General features: G+C 38.3%; 1 protein-coding gene across 1 annotated transcript in view; it reads left to right on the top strand.

Annotated features, from left to right (window-relative positions):
* Nucleotides 1–4,318: 4,318 nt before the first annotated feature.
* The window catches only part of nsmfa (NMDA receptor synaptonuclear signaling and neuronal migration factor a), a 41,828-nt gene continuing 25,452 nt past the window's right edge, over nt 4,319–20,694 (top strand). Inside the window, exons 1-3 of the mRNA XM_084136954.1 lie at nt 4,319–4,751; nt 19,007–19,065; nt 19,299–20,138. Coding sequence (XP_083993080.1) covers nt 4,681–4,751; nt 19,007–19,065; nt 19,299–20,138 — 970 coding nt within the window. The 5' untranslated portion in view covers nt 4,319–4,680. The remainder of the gene's footprint in view (nt 4,752–19,006; nt 19,066–19,298; nt 20,139–20,694) is intronic.

The following is a 20,694-nucleotide window of genomic DNA, read 5'->3' on the forward strand; positions in this document are numbered from 1 at the left end:
CCATATTAAGTGGTTGGTAGGGTGTACTGGGTGGCCGTTGTCCTAGGCCATTTTTACGTGGTTGCTAGTTTATTAAAAGAGCCTATCCTCAAGTCTTGATATTTTTCAAGTGAAAATATATATCTGTAGATACAGCTTTGATTGCTTTTTCAATATAAGCATATATACACTGTCAGGCCAAAAAAAAAAGGTCTGGATTTAAATAGGCAAATGCTTAAGACTCTATGATTGGATCATTATTGCAGTGATTATTATGTTTCTAGCATGTTATATGTTTGGCAACAGTTCTTCTAACCCTAATTGATGGAGTGTGTAGCTTTTCATTTCTTAAACAACCATGTAGGAAGACAAATCTTGGCCATATTCCAGGATGACAATGTCAAGATTCATCAGGCTCAAATTGTGAAAGAATGGTTGGGAGGGAGCATAAAGAATCATTTCCACACATGAATTGGCATTTCTGAGTCCAGACCTTAAATTCATAGAAACCTCTTGATCAATCAGTTTTTATAGTTTATATTTATTTATATTACAATTTTTGTAGTTATAGAGTTTATATCCCACAATTCTGAATCTATAACTCGCAATTAAAAATGTAATTGTGAGATAAAAAGCTGCACTTACTTTTTTATTTTTTATTCTGTGGCGGAAACTTATTCATGCGGTGAACATCATCATTCAGTTTTTAACTGAATGGACAAAAGCAGCTTTGAAATTCTGCATAACCTTTGTGTTTCAAGGACGACAGAAAATAGTACAGGGTAGGAACAGCAGTTAGTGACGACAGTTTTATTTTGGGGTCAGCCATTACTTTTAATAGGGTTATAAATAACTGCAAGCAAACAACACTAAACCATAAATAACAACCGTGTTGTAATGATCCATTAAGATGTTTGCAAAGCCATGGCATGATGTTGTTAAAATTTGTGGTCCTTCCGTTTTCGTCATCCCTTGTGACTAAAGATGGTCTGTAGTGACAGGTTTCAGAGGAGAGGTGGAGAGTCTGGGGGTGTGTGCGTATGACTCAAAAGGTATCCGGGGGGATCTGCGCTGTAATTATCTGTTTAATGATGTGTACATCCAGGGTTTCTAAATAAATCAACACCGCTGCCTCCTCACAGTGGTGTCATCTGGAGGATGATACAGCATGTGTGACTTTCCTGTCTCAAAATAATCACTTACTTTACAGTAAAAGGATTTGTTTAAAAAAAAAATCTTCTGCATCATTACCTTTTCATTACTGGCAGGGCTAGGAGTAATGTTGAATCTAAAGCAATGTGAGCTGACCTACATTGCTACCCAGACTTATCAGTGTTTCATTGTCTCTCCCCATACTACTGCAGACCCAATTTGTAAGGCTCTGTCCCAAATAGCACCCTAAACACTCGTGATCTTCTTACAAGTCAGCACTTTTGTGACGTAATGCCGCTTTGTCGGGTCGCTTCAGTGCAGGCTCGGCGAAAGTGGGCACATCAACCGCAAAGGGGGCATCAAAAGCACCCTTCTGAAACCTTAGTCCACTAGACCGTAAGTGCGTATGAAGTGTGCCATTTGGGATAGGGCCTAAATGTAGTCTCTCACATTTACATTTGTTCATTTAGCAGGTTGTTAAGCTGAAGTTAAGCCCATAATGTGGTATAATGTTTATTACCACAAATATAATTTTGACTCTTTCCCTGTTTTCTTAAAAGTAAAAAAAAAAAAAAAGATGAAAAAATGAAGTTTAAGATCAAGCACTTACCATGAAAGTAAATGGGGCAACTTTTGGAAGATTGTTATAATTTTATAAATAAACATTGATTCTTCTGTCAAAACTTGTATATTATTTTAGCTGTAAAGTTGTAATTGTTAAGGTTGTTTTAGGAATTACAATTGTCATGGCAAACGAAGATGTAAAATTAGATGAAGCTTTACACAGAAAAGGTTAGTAAGCCATTTATTCAAATTAAAGTAATATTAACACGCATATTGTTGACATCTTCTGTTTTTACTGAAATGGAATTCAAAGTGTGCAGATTTGGCCATAGAAAAGGAGAGAAAATAAAGTGGCAATACATCTGAGTGAAATAAGGTGAAAATACATTTTTATTGTAATTGACACATTGTGCAATAATGCATGCAGGCTTTTACTGTGAAACCAATGCAGGATGTCATTTTCTATGGGATAATAGTGTAAATATTTGTGTTTTGTGTTACACATGTCAATTTTACATTAAAATTCTTTAAACGACTTGAGCAAAAATTGTGTACTATGTGGAAATAATGTATAATTCCATCAGATATGTACTTATTTCTCTAGGACATTTTCTCATACACACTTGTCTGGTGTACCTACATGATTACCAATTATTGCATTATTCAAATTAAGTTTCAAATTATGTTAAGTGGCATAGATTAAGGGTCTCCCTGTTGCAATTTTCATAACGAGTTTTAAGGATGGCTCTTCTTGCTTGTGTCAGTGGGAGTTTATGAGATTTCACATGCCATTATTAGCGAAAACACAAATGTGTTGCAGGAGCTCTGGCACACAATGAGCCAGTGGAGTAATGGAATGCGAGTGTTTTGGCTGACCTTGTTAGGTTATTTGTGTTGGAACAAACAGTGAGTGATGGGAACAGCAGTGCCCCCCTCCAGAAATGATCCAGGTGTGTGTGCGAGAGAAAAATAGAGACTTTGTCCCGAGTTCAAACGGATGAGGGCATCCTGTCCGGAAGAACATAATGTTTCACCATTCCCTCTTAATCATCATCATCATCTAGAAGAATAAGACACAAAAGCTCAAATGCAATGTCGAGCTCATTTTGTGTGCGAGCATCAGGTGCTGACTGTTTTTTTTTTTTTTTTTTACACTTCATTTAATATTTGTCTTCTCAGAGGACATTTCTTACCATAACTTCAGCATTCACAATGTTGCCAATGTGTTTCATTTAGTTGGAAAATTAGTCTATTATGCAGAGGTGGGGAATTGTTCTTAAAACATTTTCTAAATAATTAATCTGTAACGGTTAGCTGTGCATGATGTGAACATCCAGTGCCGTCTGTGTGGGGATAATTAACAAATTCTATCGGCTTTATCGCCAGAACATGTTGTACACAGTGCTGCACTTCTTGGTGCTGTGTTAAAGAAAGGGCATTTTGTCATTTTCATTTCTGCTTTTCCTCCCTTCATCGGCAGTCCCACCACGCACACTCGCAGCCCAGAGCTACGGATTATTTGCTTTAAAAAACGGCATTGGCCACGGGAAAAACCCAGAAGCTCTGTAATATATTGTTCTTAAATCCATCTGACTTCTGTCTCCCTGTATGACACCGATAGATACTCCATGTGTTTGCCTAGGACAGAAACATGAAACAGAAGAATCAGGTTTTGTGACCTCTTCAGATGACTTGACCGAGTTATACAGTAGTGTCACTAATGCATATTTAGTTTGGATCTTCATTCTACTGATGCTGCTACACTAAAGCCCGTGTTTTTATGCACTTGCTTGTGTAGCCATCCTACAGCAGAGGGATGATTTGTTTGTTGTCTGTTACAGTGAAGCTACAGCAGACGGTTAGCATGCTATTGTGGAGCAAGGGCACACTGCTGCACTCCAGACCTGTTTGTGCATGTGCCTGTGTGAGTGTGAATGGCGCTACAGTCACATTCATAAGGTCTGAAACCATTATAAGGTATGCATATACATATGCAAACGTTTTTTTTAAGAATTGGATAATCAATTATCTATTTCTATGCGTAACCTAATACAATAATATTGAATAAGATTTTTTTTTAGAAACAAAATTTAGATGCTAGCACATGAAGCATTTTAGGTTGTCTGACAAACATATTGATGGATGGATGGATGGATGGATATGGATGCACAGATAGAAATAGTAGATATGGATGGACAGAGGAATGTTTGATAGATAGATATGGACGGACAGACGGGAATATTAGATAGATAGATAGATAGATAGATAGATAGATAGATAGATAGATAGATAGATAGATAGATAGATAGATAGATAGATAGATAGATAGATAGATAGGATGAATTCAGGTTGATTGGGACACTTTTTTCCAGTCATCTCAATGGCAAAAATTGTCCCAATCAACCTTTCACCTTAAGTAGATAGATAGATATGGACGGACATTGAAATGTTCCATAGATAAAGATTGTTACACACAGTAAGAATTGCACCATTATTTAACTATACAGCAATGCCCTTAAAGCGTTATGATTCAGGTAACATTATATGAGAAGTGCGGTATTCCAGCTCATTCTGTACCTGGCATTTAGCGCTGGACGTGTGGGTGGAATTGGAGGAGTGGTCGCTCCATATATGGTCCCACTGGGTTTCCTGCCTGGACCCTCACACACTACCATAAACACTCTTCAAGCCATCGTGTCTTTCTCATTTCAATGAGGAGAGGGAGAGAGAGAGAGAGGAGGGGAGGGACGTGCTCGTGCGTGTGTTTTTTCTTTAACTAGTTGACCCCAGCAAGAGGAGACGGCAGCATCCTCTGTCCCGTATCATCTTCAAATTTTGCGTTATGATATAAACAGTCCTTTATGTGAACGCCAAAGGATCCGCATTCTTAAAGCAACCTGTTCCATCCCGTTTTCCACGCGTTTTCTTCAATGCTTTGACATCTGGAATGTGCTGTTTTCTTGCAAGCGTTGTTTCCATGCCAGCATGGGAACTGCAGCGTCCAAAAGGAAGAATCTGAGAAATGATGCGATTTCTTCGGTGGCAGCCAAAGTTAGGTGAGTGTCTGCTTTTGTCAACTCGTTTTGGGTCATGCACTGCATGAAGCCCATCAGCTCAGCTCTGCATTCGTACGTGTGTATTCAGAGCTCTGCGCGCACTGCCACTGAACTTACAAAACGGGGATCTGGATTCTCATTCATGTGCGAAAAGAAATGTCAGCCGTTATATTTGTTTGAGCAGACGGGTCATTTTGAAGATAGATGTTACGAATACGAGTGTATTTGTTAATGTTACCATGTGAACATTGAATGGTAGGCTAATTCACCCAAAATGACGTTTCTGTCATTATTTACTTTCCCTCATGTTGTTCCAGACCCGTATGACCATATTTCACAGGGGGAAAACATCTGAAGTATGTCTTTAAATGCAAAGGCTGCTGACTGAATATGTCTAGCCTCATAAAAAAATCATATGTTCATAAAAGAATAATAAAAGTCTTCTAGAGCATAGAAGAATTCATGAAAGATTCGTTTGTGTTGAATCATTCCATTTAATCATTCCTACTTTTATGGCTCTAAAGTCTACATCTTTGTAAATATTTATAGTGTATAATAATTTTGTTTATTGTTTATTGACATATTCAGTTACCAAGACAGGCAAAGAAAATCTTAAGAATTTTTATTTTTATTTTTTTTTTATTTTTTTGTGTGTTCAGCTAGAAAAGAAAATCATACAGGTTTTGAAAAACAGAATTTAGATTTTTGGGTGAGCTACCCCTTTAAATAAAGGGTCCCACTACTTAATTCATATATTTATTCAGTAATTAATTTTATTATTTACACTTGAGTGTAGAAGAAACTTTTTTTCGTCCCTAAATGAACTCTAATAATATGCATAGATGTGAGAATGCTGTTGCAAAATCCATTTTAAACTTCCATTTTATTCCAAAAGTCTGCTTGACTGCCTTAAGCTGTTTTGTTGCTGGTCTAAGATGGTCTAGCCCATGCTGTTGGACCAGCTACCAGTTTAAGATGGATTTTCTAGCAGGGCTGCCTATTAAAGTAATCTTCTTGCTTGTCCCAACTGTAGATCAAAGCACTGACAGCGTCCTTCACCGCTTGCAACATGGCAAGTAGGCACAAGACTGACTCTATCTGTCAATTATCCGTGACTGACTCGTGCTGCGCCTGGTGTTTCTGTGTCACAGTGAATTATATTGTCATAGGAAAACCGACTTGCAGCATTGTAACCTAGAGAATGATATAGTCACCACAAGCATTAAATCAACATGTTATTTTAAGACAACTTAGCAGCACGTTTTCACTATTATTCATGAAAACCCCTTATTGACCTCTAGTCTTGCCTATAGACCCATTCTTACATAACTAGTGTGTGTTTAGCTCTCATGTGTATCACGTCTGTCATAATTCACAAGATGGCAGGTGGTTCACCTTCTCGTCTGGGCCTGGTTCCTCAGGGATGCTGTGAGTCATTACATTCTTAATGTTCACATGCAGAATGGATTGTGATTGTTGCATTCGAACAGATAAACTCTGGCACAGTCATTCCTTGTAGATAGATGACATTGAAATGACCTTGTCGGCTAAATCCTGCTGTAGACATACAGCATTTAGGCATGAATTGAGGTGGTGAATGGGATGGCATTCCTTTACCTCAGTGCGTTTAAGTGTTTGTGTGTGTGTCATAAGCCTGAACGAGCGGCTGTTCAGTATGCAGGGCAGGTATATTTGTGCAAACGGCTTTGAATGCTTAGCAGAAATGACCGATGTAACAGAGAACGGTAGACAGCATTCTAAACAGACACAACATGTTAATGGCATGAATAGGATGAGTAATCCAATATAAACAATATAAATGTAATCTACTGAATGCTGAAAATATGAATTTTTTGATTAATTATGATAAATTAATTGGTGAAAGTCTCTAGGTGATTAGCTGTAGGGCAGTGTTTCTCAACCAGGGGACCGGGAACCACTAGGGGGCCTCAGCACACTTCTACGGAGGCCGCAAGGTGGCTTCAAATAATTTAAAATAAGACAAAAGGTTTAAAACAAGGTTTAAAATGAGCTAAAACAGCTAACAATCAAGGTGTAACTTGAAATCATATTTCTTATTTTAATAGTTCCCTTAACAGCGGGAATTTTTATTTACGAACCGCGGTTCTCATTATCTTGGACGGTAATTACAAACTAGAAAAGTCATGTAATAAAAATGTTTTTCAAAATGGTCTTCAAATGTTGTCTGTCAATAGAGGGTCTTGGAGTCCAAAAAAAAATTGAGAGCCACTGCTCTAAGCAAAATAAAGGGGCCATAAAACTGCCTTGAATGAAATGAAAGCAAGTTTCAATGGAGTAATCAGAAAGCATTCAGACTTCAGACGTGGAACCTGTGCCCTGCAGGAAGAAACCGCACATTTGCAAAGGAATTAGTCATTGGCTTGGGGCAGTTGTTACTGTTATTATAGGCTGTAAATTATAGTGATTTTGAGCAAAGAAAGAGGTGTTGTGCTATAGAGTAATTATCAGCCGAAGCCAAATTTAAAACCCTGTCACTTTATGATTAGACGCCTGACAGAGAAATGGCTTTTATGTCATAAGCTAGTCATTTTCAACACAGATTGGAACAACACACACGCTTTGTGCTGACTTACTGTTGAACATCTATTGGACTACGTGAAGGCAGTCTCTGGTAATCTGCTCTTTCTCCAGACACTGGATCATGGCCACCAGGCACGGTGGGCCTGGTTATGGGCCTGACGGGCCTAGGACCACCCACTTTTCAACAGGCCCACCCAAAACTTTTAATATATTTTAATTTTGTCAAGAATTATTCAAATTTGGCAAATAAGCTCATAATTTGTGCTAAAATAGTCTAAATGTTTAGTTTTCAAAGTTTCATAGCTTAAGATGTCCTCCCTATAAACAAAGAATTTATTTAATCAAGCTCTAATTACGGCTCATTGTGGATCCTATGGGGCGAGGTGACATCACCTAGTTTTCAAAACAACTTTAAAAAGCTGGTTATGTCTATTTTGATGTTTCTGCGCTAGTTCAGCAGACAGTGAGGTTCGGGATCGGATGTAGATGTTAATCTTCGTGGATGACCATGAATTGGCGGTAACCTATTCTCTATTAGTTATTATCTCGTAGTAGCCTATAGGCTACATTTTAATGCATCTTCTTTGTATAATAAGCCAAGCTCAGTCTGTTGTTAATGAAATCAAAAGAAATGAATGTTGTATGAAATCGTCAATAGGTCTATTGCCACTTATGACCGGATTTGATTGAAACTGTCGGGCAGTGTTGTTGATCTGTATTGTTGAAAACTTAAAACAATTAAACAGAATTATGAAATATTGGGCTGTTTTTGGGAAATATTAGATTCCTGACCACTTTTACAGTCTATAGGCCTTAGGTCTATAGAGAGATGCGTTAAAGGTATGATTGATTCCAAAGCGCTCTTCTTTGGTCAGAACCAAGGAGAGCGGTCGTGGATAGGCCCGTCCAATGCACCGAAACTTTTTAAAATGCAACTAAATATTTAAAGAGCATCAAGCTATTAAAATCTCTATTATGTAAGCACAGATAATATAACAGTATATTAGGCATTTTTATTAGGTTAAACAGTGATTTGATAACGTTTTTAATTTAAGGCCCACCCACAATTGGTCTGGCCCATCCAAAACTGGAATCCTGGCGCCGTGCCTAATGACAACCGAGCTGTTCAAAACCAAAATCTGTAGGTGGTCCATGTTCTGTGAATACACACAGGATCTGTAGTCCCCCTGCCCACTCTGACACGCTAAAGAAAAGGAAGTATCCTGCTCTCAACCTGCACTACTCTTAAATTCTTCTCAGCTTGGCCATGTCGTGCATTTATAGTTGTTTTCTCCGGCATTCTCAGGTTCGAACTAATGTTCGAAAAATTCTACCTAGAATCACTTCACATGGCTTATGCAATGGGTTCTTCCTGATGGTCTTTTTCATTTTTGTTCTTTTTTATTACAGTTTGTCTGAGTCATTTTAGGCTGAATGCTTTCAGGGCCAGTGGGTCAGCATGGAGAGCCTGGTCTGTACAGTGTTTGTATGATTTATTTACTCTGATTCATGAGCTGAAAGGCTGAGTCACTGGCTATGCTATCACGCCGTCTCATATAGACAAATACATGCATATTTCTATTTTGTGAATCTTTAGAGTCTTTTGTCAACACGTACTTTAAATGTTCCACAACATACAGAGATCCAGCTGTTATTCCTTTGCTGTTTGTAGTGTGAAACCTTAACATCAAGATGGAAAATAGGGTTAGCAGAATTAGATGAGAATATCATTGAGGAATAAGCAGTCAGACGTGTCTTAAAATCATTGCCAAACTAAACTGTGGTGTGAAAACTTTTAAAACCTCCACATTGTAAAAGCCTATTCACATCACAGACCGCACCGACAGACGGCAACTGACAGTTCATGGGGTTTTCATCAGATTAGTGTGTTACCCCTGTCGGCGTCTGCCGGAGCTAGTTTTCACCGATTGAACACGTTGAATCGGCGCTTGTCGGGTTGTGGAATGTCTGAAAAGTGACATAATGTAATCTGGTGATTGTCAGCGTCTGGCGGTGTGGAGTGAATTAGCCTTAACCCTTAAACGCAAACGCTCTGGTCTTTAGTGAACCGTGAAGTCATTCACTACCCTCTTCCTCATTCATTTTTTAAAGTTACACATAAGCCTTCTTAGTATTCCTCAATAATTTCACTATAAACAATATAACAAGAAAAAAACAATAAAATTATAAATGAAAGCCTGTTTTCCCATTATTTTTTTGTAAAAATTAAATAGGGTTGCTAACGACCTGAGGTGTGTAACAGTGTAATTATATTTTTTTCTGCACATCAATAATTGAATCTGATGATTGAATAAGTGCAATTCACCTTTATTCCACAAGGTGGGAATGTCTGATACACAATGATGAAGTGACGTTTCACTCATAGTTACTGCAGGCAGAAAACAAAAGAATAGAAAGTATCATCAGCAAAACTTGAAGTGGCTCCGCTCAGCTGTCAGCAATCAAACTATTGATTTTGAAGATGTTGAAAACGATATGATAAATGAGATTGTGAATATGAGCCAGATGCTGAACTCATTTGCTGATAGTAAAACACATCTGCTCAAACTGAACCCTTACAACCTCCAAAAGGTAACAAAATATGCTTTATTTTATTCTTCTGCAATTGTTACTCTAATATTAGGACATTTTTTTATTATCACGACAGGTAGAGATCCATCCATGTTAGATAAAGACCCGAATATGTTAAAATGATTTACGAAACATTCATGCATTTAAGGGTTAAGTTATTACACTGCAAAAAAACATTTTACATCTGTATTTTCATCTCGTTTTCCAACAAAACATCTAAGAAGCAAAAAGAGGCAATATTGCATAAGTCCAGTGCAACATAATCTCTGTGGCACTTAAAACAGACACAGAAAATCATTGACCTATGTGGGACCTTTTAAGGAAGCATCCCAGATATTCTCTCATGCCTGCAGTATCTGAAGAGAGTCTGCCTTTCTTTAAGCCTAGTCTGAGACATCGAGTGGGAAGTGAGGCTCTTTTCAGTGTGTTTTGATCCAGCACACTGCAGGCTGATGAGATCTGACTCATTGATCTTTGGGCCCCGGATAAATCTGCAGAATGCTGGCATTTCGCTTATAGTTTCCCAGCAAAGATCTAAATCCATAACCCTGTTGTCACCCTCCTTTCAGCATATTAAAAATAGCTTGTATATTCATATTAAATATCAAAGCAGGGAATTTATGAAGATTTTCATACATAGCTTTGTTTTTTTGTTTTTTGTGGCACTGGCCACATGAGACATTGGGTCGACATTTGAATAATTTTTAAACCCTGCTGGAACACCCGCCTAGACCAGCTAATTTGGATCAGCTGGTGACCATCTTAAATGAAAAAATGGCTAGTTATTAGTATAAGGTATATTGCGGACATGCTGATTTTGGCTAGAAACCCATCATATATCTACCCTGGTTAAAACTGGTCTGCTTTCAACAATAACACACTTAAAAAAATACATTTTTAATTTTTCATATGACAGTCAAGTTCCAAAAACAAAGTTTGGTAGTCTATAAAAGTAGTTCATACTAACAACTGACCAATATATAAGACAATATTTGTCAGATTTGATATTATTACCATCAGTCAATAACCAAATCCACTTGGCTGCTTATCAGCAGTGTTTATCTCCCTACCTTATCATTAGCTACGTTTCCATCCAAAGTCGCAAATTTAATTTATGCACAAAATCGGAATGTCGCATAAAACCTTTGCGAATAAAGCAGCCTTTCCCTCCCATGTGTTCAAGAGGACAAAATGGTCAATTCCTGGGAAATTGCCACAAAATATCAGTAATAAAAATGGAAGTTGCAATCAGGGAAGAGACTGTGGCTCTTTTATCCTACTTGATAAATGACTCGTGCATTTTTCAGCAGAATTTATGCGCATCTTGGCATTTCCATCCAGCGTTTTTTATGCAATATCCCAAAATGCGCATAAAATTAGGTGGATGGAATGGAAGGATAGCTGTTGTCGATTTCTGACAGCTTTGTAAATGGGTTTTTTATATATTGTATAATAAAATAATTATTCATTCCATTGAATTGTAACATTAATGTAACATTAAGTCTCTTAAACTCACAAAGACTGCATTTATTTGATCAAAAATACAGTAAAACAGTATTTCTATATAGTTATAAAGTACTTTATTCCTGGCAAAGCTGAATTTCCAGCAGCCATTACTCCAGTCTTTAGTGTAACATGATTTGCTGCTCAAGAAACAGTTTTAATATTATTATCAGTGTTGAAAACAGTTGTTCTGCTCTGGGGGCAGTTGTGGCCTAATGGTTAGAGAGTGAGACTTGTGGGTTCAGTTCTCAATAACGGCAGGAAAATGTAGTTTGGAGAGTCAATGAACAGCTCTCTTTTCCACCCTTAATACCCACGACTGAGGTCCCCTTAAGCAAGACACCTAACCCCCAATCGCTCCCTGGGTGCCGCAGTGAATGGCTGCCCACTGCTCAGGGTGTGTGTGTCCACAGTTTGCAGTGTGTGTGTGTGTGTTCACTACTCACTACTCCTAATGTATGTGCAAGTTGGATGGGTTAAAATGCAGAGGACAAATTCTAAGGATGGTTCACCATACTTGGCCTTCATATCACTTCACTTATTTTTGTGGAAACCGTTCATTGCTGTATAAAAATGTTCATTTGATTGTTTTCTGTGAGAAACAGATTAAAATTGAACCAATTATTCACAAAAAATGTGCAGCTTTTTTCATATAATCATTGTATAGAAAAAAAAACCCTGCATTAAGATCCCTCAAAATTTCCAAGTGTGGGTATCTGCAGGTCGGAGTAATGTGCGTAATGAAAAAATAACAGCGTACTGATTTTGAACGACAGATTTTTGTTCTTGTTGTTTTTGGTTGAACTATCCCTTTTTTCAGTAGGTAAAATTTAACTAATCCAATTTAATCCAAATGCCAGAAGAACAAATCCTTGATAATACTGTACCTCCTACTATGCAAAACCATTAAATCGTCTGTCTTGCAGTTTTAACATCATTAATTGTACATCTTTGTGAGGAGGAGACTCCACTTCTTATATACTTGAAGTCAGTTGGATGCTTCATCTCCCCCCTTCATTTCCTGCTCTATTTATTATCTGGTAGCGGAGATGAGACTGTGTCCTGTAATTAGTCTGACCGTTTGAGATAATGCAGATCTTAGGATGACTCTGACACTGCGATTACGCCTTTGACATTGTTGTCTCTGCTGTTATGGTAGAGAGAGAGAAGAGGGTAGAGCGAGAGTTGAAGAGAGGGTGTGCTCTGGGCGAAGGAGGGTTCCAGGCATCATTAAGCCTGGCTCTCAAACCGTGGAAGAGGGAGGAGGGTGACATTTTAATCTGTGGTCTGTGCTGAAGCGCAGGTCCCATATGCAGTGCAAACATGCACTACAAGAACATGCCATTAGCTGTGCTGATGTTTTTACTAGCTCAGAATATAACAGAGGAACATGTGTCAAAGAAACAAGTCAGAGGTATCAGCAATGCTTGATTGTTTGCTTGTCCCCAGGCTCATATTAAATGCATGTTATCCACTCACCTTATATTAGTTCTCAAGGACCTGCCTGAATTAAACGCATACGGATTTTCTCTGGGAAAAATGCCAGTGAAGTGTTTGCCTTGGAGAAGTGTCTTAAAAAGATGTTGTAGTCTACACAATCAGTTTACCTAAATCATTTCAAATTTAATTATAATATAATACCTAGAGAAAACTATCTGTTAGCTTTCATATCAATGGTAGTTGTTTGACGTGGACGATTTGAAACCTGGCATATTTGCTCACACACATTTAGTTCTAAACAACTGGTGTTAAATGCCGTAAATGCCATGTGATTAATTTAAATTATATTGCATTTTGTGTAAACAAAAAATGCAGCATTGTTAAGAATTAATCACATGGAATTTATGGCATTTAACACCAATTGTACAGTTACTGTGTTTGAGAGTGTGCATTTTCTAGTGTGTGCATGTTTCATGCATAAATGCCTGCTGTGTGTGTGAATGTGTGGAAATGTATGAGTACTGTGTCATGGATTTCATTCTCTCCTACTGTGTCCATGCTTTTATGTGCTGCTTTTGTAGAGTAACACTGCTGAAAGCAAAGAGAAAGAAAGAGCAGTGCTCTAGATGATCCTTTTTTTTTTTACCAAACCTTATGACTTGCTTTCCTTTTTGGATAGAATGAAAGTACTTAAGGTTAAGTGTTATTTTGAACCCTCGGTGACTTTTATTTTATAGACAAAAACAGGTTTGGAATGACATAACAGTGAGTAAGTGATGCATTTTCTTTAATGGGAAAAGAAAAATACCGTACAATACTGTTCAAAAGTTTTGGGTTGGTAAGATTTGTCTTTAATAAATATATATATATATAATGCTTCTAATGCACTCTAAGACTGTATTTATTTAAGCAAAAATACAGTTCAATTTCAATTTATTTACAATTTAAAATATCTGTTTTCTATTTCAATATATTTTAAAATGTAATTTATTCATGTGATGTCAAAGCTGAATTTTCAGCATCATTACTCCAGTCTTCAGTGTCACATGACCCTTCAGAAATCATTCTAATATGCTGACTTAGTGCTCAAGAATTGTGCTGTGTAATATTTTTGTGGAAACCGTGATACATTTATTTTATAATTATTTGATAAATAGATAGAAATAGAAATATAAAAATGAAATAGAAATGTAATGTAAATGTTAATGTCTTTACAATGTCTTTAATTGGTTAAAAGAATGATTGTGTTTCTGGCACTGGAAATGACTAAATGAATTCCACCAGTTCCCTGCATCTCTCTGACCGCATTTCATACGCTTTCATTTTTAATGTTTCTCTCAGATCTTTTTTTTTCACCTACCTTGTTTCTCCAACCCCTTGGACTCACATGATGCATTCCCTCACTCCAGCTTAAAAACACACACATTTACATGCTGTAGTTTTTCCTCTTCTTGCTCACCTTCATTTTCAGTCACATGTCTTGAAGCATGCTGACTTCCTTTTATTATTTCATCCTCACTTAGTGGCTCCTCTTTTTTTCTTTTTTTTTCTTTACCCATTACCCATTTTCTACCCCTCACTCTCTTTTGCTCCCTTTCCTTCCTTCTTATCTTCCTGTATTTCTTCTGATATTTTATTAATATGATAATTCCCCCAGCTTGGGACGTCAAGCTGATGTTAATCAAAGACCTAACAGAAAAAAAGGAAGCAGTGTTAAAGTTTTGTGTGCCTGAGCGTATGGATAATTACCTTGCATTTTATTTTAATGTTATTTTAATTTATACACTATATATATATATATATATATATATATATATATATAAAGAGCAGAACTATAATGATATGTAAAGCAAGGGCATTTGTAATGACAGAAGCACCATGTCCAGTGCTTAATTTGAGGCAGATCCTGATGAAGCTGCGGAAAGTTTGGAGAGAGTGTTTATAACTAATATTAATATCGCATAAGACAGTCAAGCATATTTTCATTTTTTATATCCACGAGTAAAGCTGATGGTGTTTCTGATCAAAAGAGATCCTGAGAAGATGGAACTGCACCCCTGGACAATTCTGCTAATACAAATCAGGATAGCAGGAGACACAAGCAACGACTTTTAGATCAGTCAGAAATCAATGTAGCTAATGAAAGAGGCAACAATGTCGTCGGTGAGAGAGACTATCACTGATCAGCTGAATGATATTTTGTCTCAACATGGCTATATACATGACCGAATAATAGGCTGTAGTTAGAGCTGTGCAGAAACTTGTAAATGATGCTCTTGTAGTTGCCATTGTATGTTTCTGGGAAAACTGAAGTTGTATGGTCAGCGTCTGTCACACCTTTTAATTGCTGTTTTTGATCCAGCAATTATTAATTTACAAATTAAGCACTGACTATGTCGTTAGCTATTTATACACCGTCAGGTAAAGTATAATTTACCCCTTGTTCGTTTCTGCATCCCCCCCCACACTCTTCAGGTCAAGTATGTGGCTCTTCAAACTGAACTGGCACTCCAATTAACCCTCTTGCATTGGAGGATGCTTGTTACGGACCCGGTTCAACACGACCTGCTAATGGTGAAACTGAATAATTTAAAGTGCTGTCACAAGTGTCATGTTGTTGTACGTTACGTCAGGAAAAGCTGAGGGCGACTGCAAGCCACCAGGGATTCCTGTGGAACGATCCCTGGTCGTGTGACAGCTTCTGTGGAGGAGGTTGCAATATTGAGATCGGAGTGGGTTTTCTGTGCGTGGGGATTGTATGTGATTATGCGTGGGCTATATATTGTGTAGGGTTATTAGATACATTTAAGGTACGAATGCATGTGTTGGTGACTGCAAATATTTGTCTGTGTGGCGAAAACAGGTTCAGCCGCAGCGTATTAAGGAGTCATCCATCATGTCTCCTTCAAGACTGAATCAGCTTCCCGAAAAGCAGTGACTCACCCTGAGATTTACACAGTTGCGAGTGCCAAAGCCACCGTATGCGAAACAGAATAAGCTGTTGTTCGTTTATTATCGAGGCGTCAAAATGCGCTTATGAAAAGTGAACCGCCAGTCTCTTTGGTTATACTGGCCTCATTATTTATTCAAATCTTAATCGGCTGTTCTGATTGGTTAAGTCATTTCCCATGATTCTCAGTTGGTGTTATCGATTGTTACTGATGATACCCCCTCAGGCCCAAACTAATTAGTGTTTCTCTTTCTGTCTCTTTGATTCCTGCTGTTTACGATGGGCCAGTGGTGACAAATATTTCCCGTGGGAAGCGTCATGACGTTCGTTTCGCAGTTTTTATGCGTCTTCTCGCTCTCTCTGTCTCTGACACTCTCTTTATAGCCGCCTGTGAATTAAGTGCCAAATTAGTGCTTACTTTGATGCTCTGGTATGAATGAGGTTTTGATGATCTCTTGAGGTTATCGAGCCGATGATTTGCATCACTGTTATTCGTGAGTCTGTAATTCGAGCAAATGCAAGCTGTTTTCATATTCTAATGGAGATCATTTCCATTATATTTAATAAAAACACATGCAGACCTGGGTAGTTGTCATGACATGCAGTATGACATGCGATACTCATTTTAAACAATTTTACTCATTAAAATTATTTATTTTATTGTAGTAGTTGACAAAACTTCAGCGGAACATGTAATACTATTTTATTGTTTATTGTTTTATGTACTTAAAGTATTTATAATTATTATACATGCAGTTGTATGGCCTCATAACTGCAAAACAGGTGATTCAAAATGGTTGAAGTAGTGCTTACCAGTCATGTTTTTTTTTTTATAAAAAAAAAAAAAATATATATATATATATATATATATATATACATATATATATATATATATATATATATATATATATATATATATATATATATATACATATACATATATATATATATATATATATACATATATACATATATATATATATATATATATACACATACATACATACGTACATACATACATACATACATACATACATATATATATATTTTTTTCATATATTTTTTCATAAAATTTATTTTTTTAAATAAATAAAAAACATGACTGGTAAGCACTACTTCAACCATTTTGAATCACCTTTTTTGCAGTTATGAGGCCATACAACTGCATGTATAATAATTATAAATACTTTAAGTACATAAAACAATAAATAATAAAATAGTATTACATGTTCCGCTGAAGTTTTGTCAAAAAAAAAAAAAATATATATATGTATATATGTGTATGTATGTACAAAAAAATATATATATATGTATATGTATGTTATGTATGTATGTATGTATGTATGTATGTATATGTACACATGTATTTCTTTTTGTTGATATCTTTTCTATTGTGCCTTTCTCATTTCTCTTTTTCCATCCTCATTCCATATTTCTATTTGTCCCTTTTTCACCCTTAAATCCATCATTCTCCCACATTCTTCTTCCCGGAATGGAAAGATAAAAACGCTACATCTGAATCTGTGGGTGGCACTGAAATACAAAGCAACCAATTACATTTACACAGAGAGTGTGTCTCTGTTCTTCCTCCTCCTCGTCCTCCTCCTCTCTCTTTCTCCCTTCCTCTCCCCCAGTCTTGTTTTCCCACCTTTCTTTCTGCCATATGCCCTCTTTTTCACTGTCACATGCGTTTCCACATGCCTGCCCCTCATTTCAGCCTTCACACTGAAGAAGCTGAGCCACATTCTCAAGTTTGAAGAGTCCAGCTTTCAAACCTCCCGATGCAGACAGCTGCCGCATGCAGAGCATTACTCATATCCTTATGAAAAGCCTTTTATACCCGAGGCTGGTGTCAGCTTAGTAGGTGACATTAAGAGGCTAAGAGTAGTCCTCACTGGGCCTGTCATTTCTCAAATTGAAAAAGAAGTGAGAGACACTGACAGCTGGATCCGGAAGCAGGAGGAGTTACAACACGCAAGGAACCATCGTCCATCTAGACTGTATCTAGAAGGGCTTTCACATGTTCATTTGTGGGAAAATGGAGTCATATCATCAGAAATCTAATTTATTTGCTCTTTTGTACATAAACGAGTTTAATGTGCCAGATGTGAGCTGAGAAAAGTGCAGTCAGAACACATGTGAAAAGGATATTATTTTACATAAAGTCTTAAAGGCACAGCAGCAAGTAAACTCTTATTAGTGTCAGTGTGATTGCCTCTCACGGTCATGTTCATGAAAAACTAAATTATGATTGTTTTAACACAAAAAAAAACCTGGTTAAAATAATAATTACTTCAAAATAAAAGGATAAATATTGTGATATAATGTTAACATGTAGAATATGCAGCTGTCTGCATGTTGACTTTAATGCTTGCTGGTATGCTCTGAAGTTCTCTTGTAAAAGAGACATCACAATGGGCTCAATTAATTTAGGATTTAAGTACTGAAAGGATTGCAGTAAATGCTAAATATGATCAGATGCTGACAGGGTCACTGGATTATGGTGTGCTGGATTACACTGGTGATGCTTTAGTGGTTTTGTATCCCGATGATGACTAAGCTGATTTTGGGAGAAAATCTGTGGAATTTTGTTGAATGGATTGAATATGGTGAAATGTGTTAAATAGAGCTGAGAGTACTAGATTTTTCTACAGTTTTTTTTTTTTTCAAATGTGTAATTTTACCTATACATTGTCAGTCAGTAATGATACTAACTAAAGTTTCAGAAACCCTAAAGGGATAGTTTACCCAAACCCTAAAATGATAACAGACTTTACTAAGTCGCCTCATATCATTCCAAACATGTACAGACTTTTTTTTTGTCTTTCTGTGGATAAAATAGGATATTTTGATAATTTTTTTGCTCATGCAATGGAAGTCAATGGGCACCATAACTGTTTGGCTAACAGCATTCTTCAAAATATCATATCTAGTAAGTAAATGTTGACTGAACCTTCTTTTTTGGGGTGAACTATCCCTTCAAGTACTCAAAACTCTTCTGTCTGATTTAGTGAGTTCATTTGTTGGAAGATTCTTCAGACTGATTTAATCCTGTACTTGGTTTTGGAGTCTTTTTGAACGATTCATTAATAGAACGGGTTATTTGCTCGTGACTTCGCAGTACGTCGTGCCTAACACCATCCTTCAGCTGTGACTGTATTCACAATGTGGGCCTGCCAATGACCAATGCATGTGTGTTTTTTTGCAGAGCAGCTCGTGCATTTGGAGAGTACCTTCACACCCATCCTGAGAACCGCAACGGATCAGGTCAGATATCTCCATTCCTCTTTCTTTCTTGCGGTTTCTCTCAACTGTTCTTTTTTATCTGGTCCATTTAGAGCCTGTGGTGTTCTCAGACTCCAGGCTCGTTCATGTTTCATGAGCCACTTCTTGATGTAGTTTGTGTTGTCGCATCTGTCTTTTTCTCTGTGCATCTCTTGCTGTTTCTCACTTGTCCCTCTTTATTTCTCTCTGCATCTGTCCTAATGTTTGATTTGAAGATCACTTACTGTCTGACACCCTCGTTGGCCACGACTCTGATTTCCCAGACTGCCTGTGTGCACAGAACAACAACTTCCACAGCTGCACCCTCCAGGGCTCCTCCATCAGCGACGACCCCAGCTTGATCAACCCCGCCGTGGGCCTCCTGGAACCGCCACCTCCGACGACTTCCTCCAAGAGCCGACTCTCCCTAGAGCGCAGCTTCTCGGCAGAGGAGGACCAGCAGAAGTGTGTGGAGTGCTCCCTGCAGCCTGCCCGGGTCTATACTATCACTGGAGAGAGCGGCATGCTGGGAACCAACCGGGGAAGCAAGGAGAACCTGGAGCTTGAGGTCTTGAAAGAGGGGCGGGAGGCGTGTCATGCCCAAGTACTTGCCCAGCCCTCTACGTCCTCCAACTCGTCATCTCCGACTCAGCGCCACCACCACCATGGAAGCGGAGGCGGAAGTGGAAGTGGAAGTGGAAGCGGAAGCGGAAGCGGAAACCACCATCACGGCAACCACCATCATGGCAACCACCAACATGGTGGAAATGGCGGGACTAGTGGAAGCAGCCCCCACCAGCACATCTCTGGTGCAGGAACGTCGCACCATCAACACGGGGCATCCCATCACCACCACCACCTTTCCCAGCCTCTGCAGAGCTCAGTCAGCGCGCACAATATTCGCGGCTGGGGGGAGGGAAAGGACTGTGGCCTGGCGTGTGAGTCCTGTCCCGGGGCTCCTTCACGCAGCCAGGGCTCCCTGGACCTGGAAAGCAGCACCCGAGAGGCAGGCAAGCAGCGCCGGCCACCACTAGAGCGGATGTGCAGTGTGGACCGCGTGACTGGGCTGGAGAGAGGTGAGAGGGGGAGAAAGGCAGGAGAGAGAAAGAGAGAGAGGCTCTGGCCGAGGGGAAGGGGTGGGTTTCAGCCAACAACGGGGGGCGTCGATGTGTTCGATGTGCCGTGGTCTGTATTTTTCCCACTCTCCTGTGTCTCTCTCCTCTCTCCTGTGTGTCTCTTTTGTGCTCTCTCCCTCTGTGGAGTGGACCATGTGTGTGTGTGTGTGTGTGTGTGTGTGTGTGTGTGTGTATGTTGTTGCTGGTGAATCTGCACACAGTGGCCCCAAAAAGTATTTGGACACTTAAACTACACTTAAATGAATGTTTGAATGCAGAGTTTTATAAATACAGAGGTCCCAAAATTGAGCTTGACAATGGGGTTCGGGGACATGCCACCCATTTTAAGACATTTCAAGGTCAAAAAATAGGATAATAATAGCTCTAAAACCATGTCAGTGGGCAGTAGCATAAATTATTTGTCAATTCCTGCTCTTCCTCTCTCATCTCCATCACTTTTTGTCTTTCTATCTCTTTCTGTCTCAAGTATGATGAAAACAGCTTTTCAATTCAAAAT

Source organism: Abramis brama (assembly GCF_963993115.1).
Source record: "Abramis brama genome assembly, chromosome: 15".
Lineage (NCBI taxonomy): Eukaryota > Metazoa > Chordata > Actinopteri > Cypriniformes > Leuciscidae > Abramis > Abramis brama.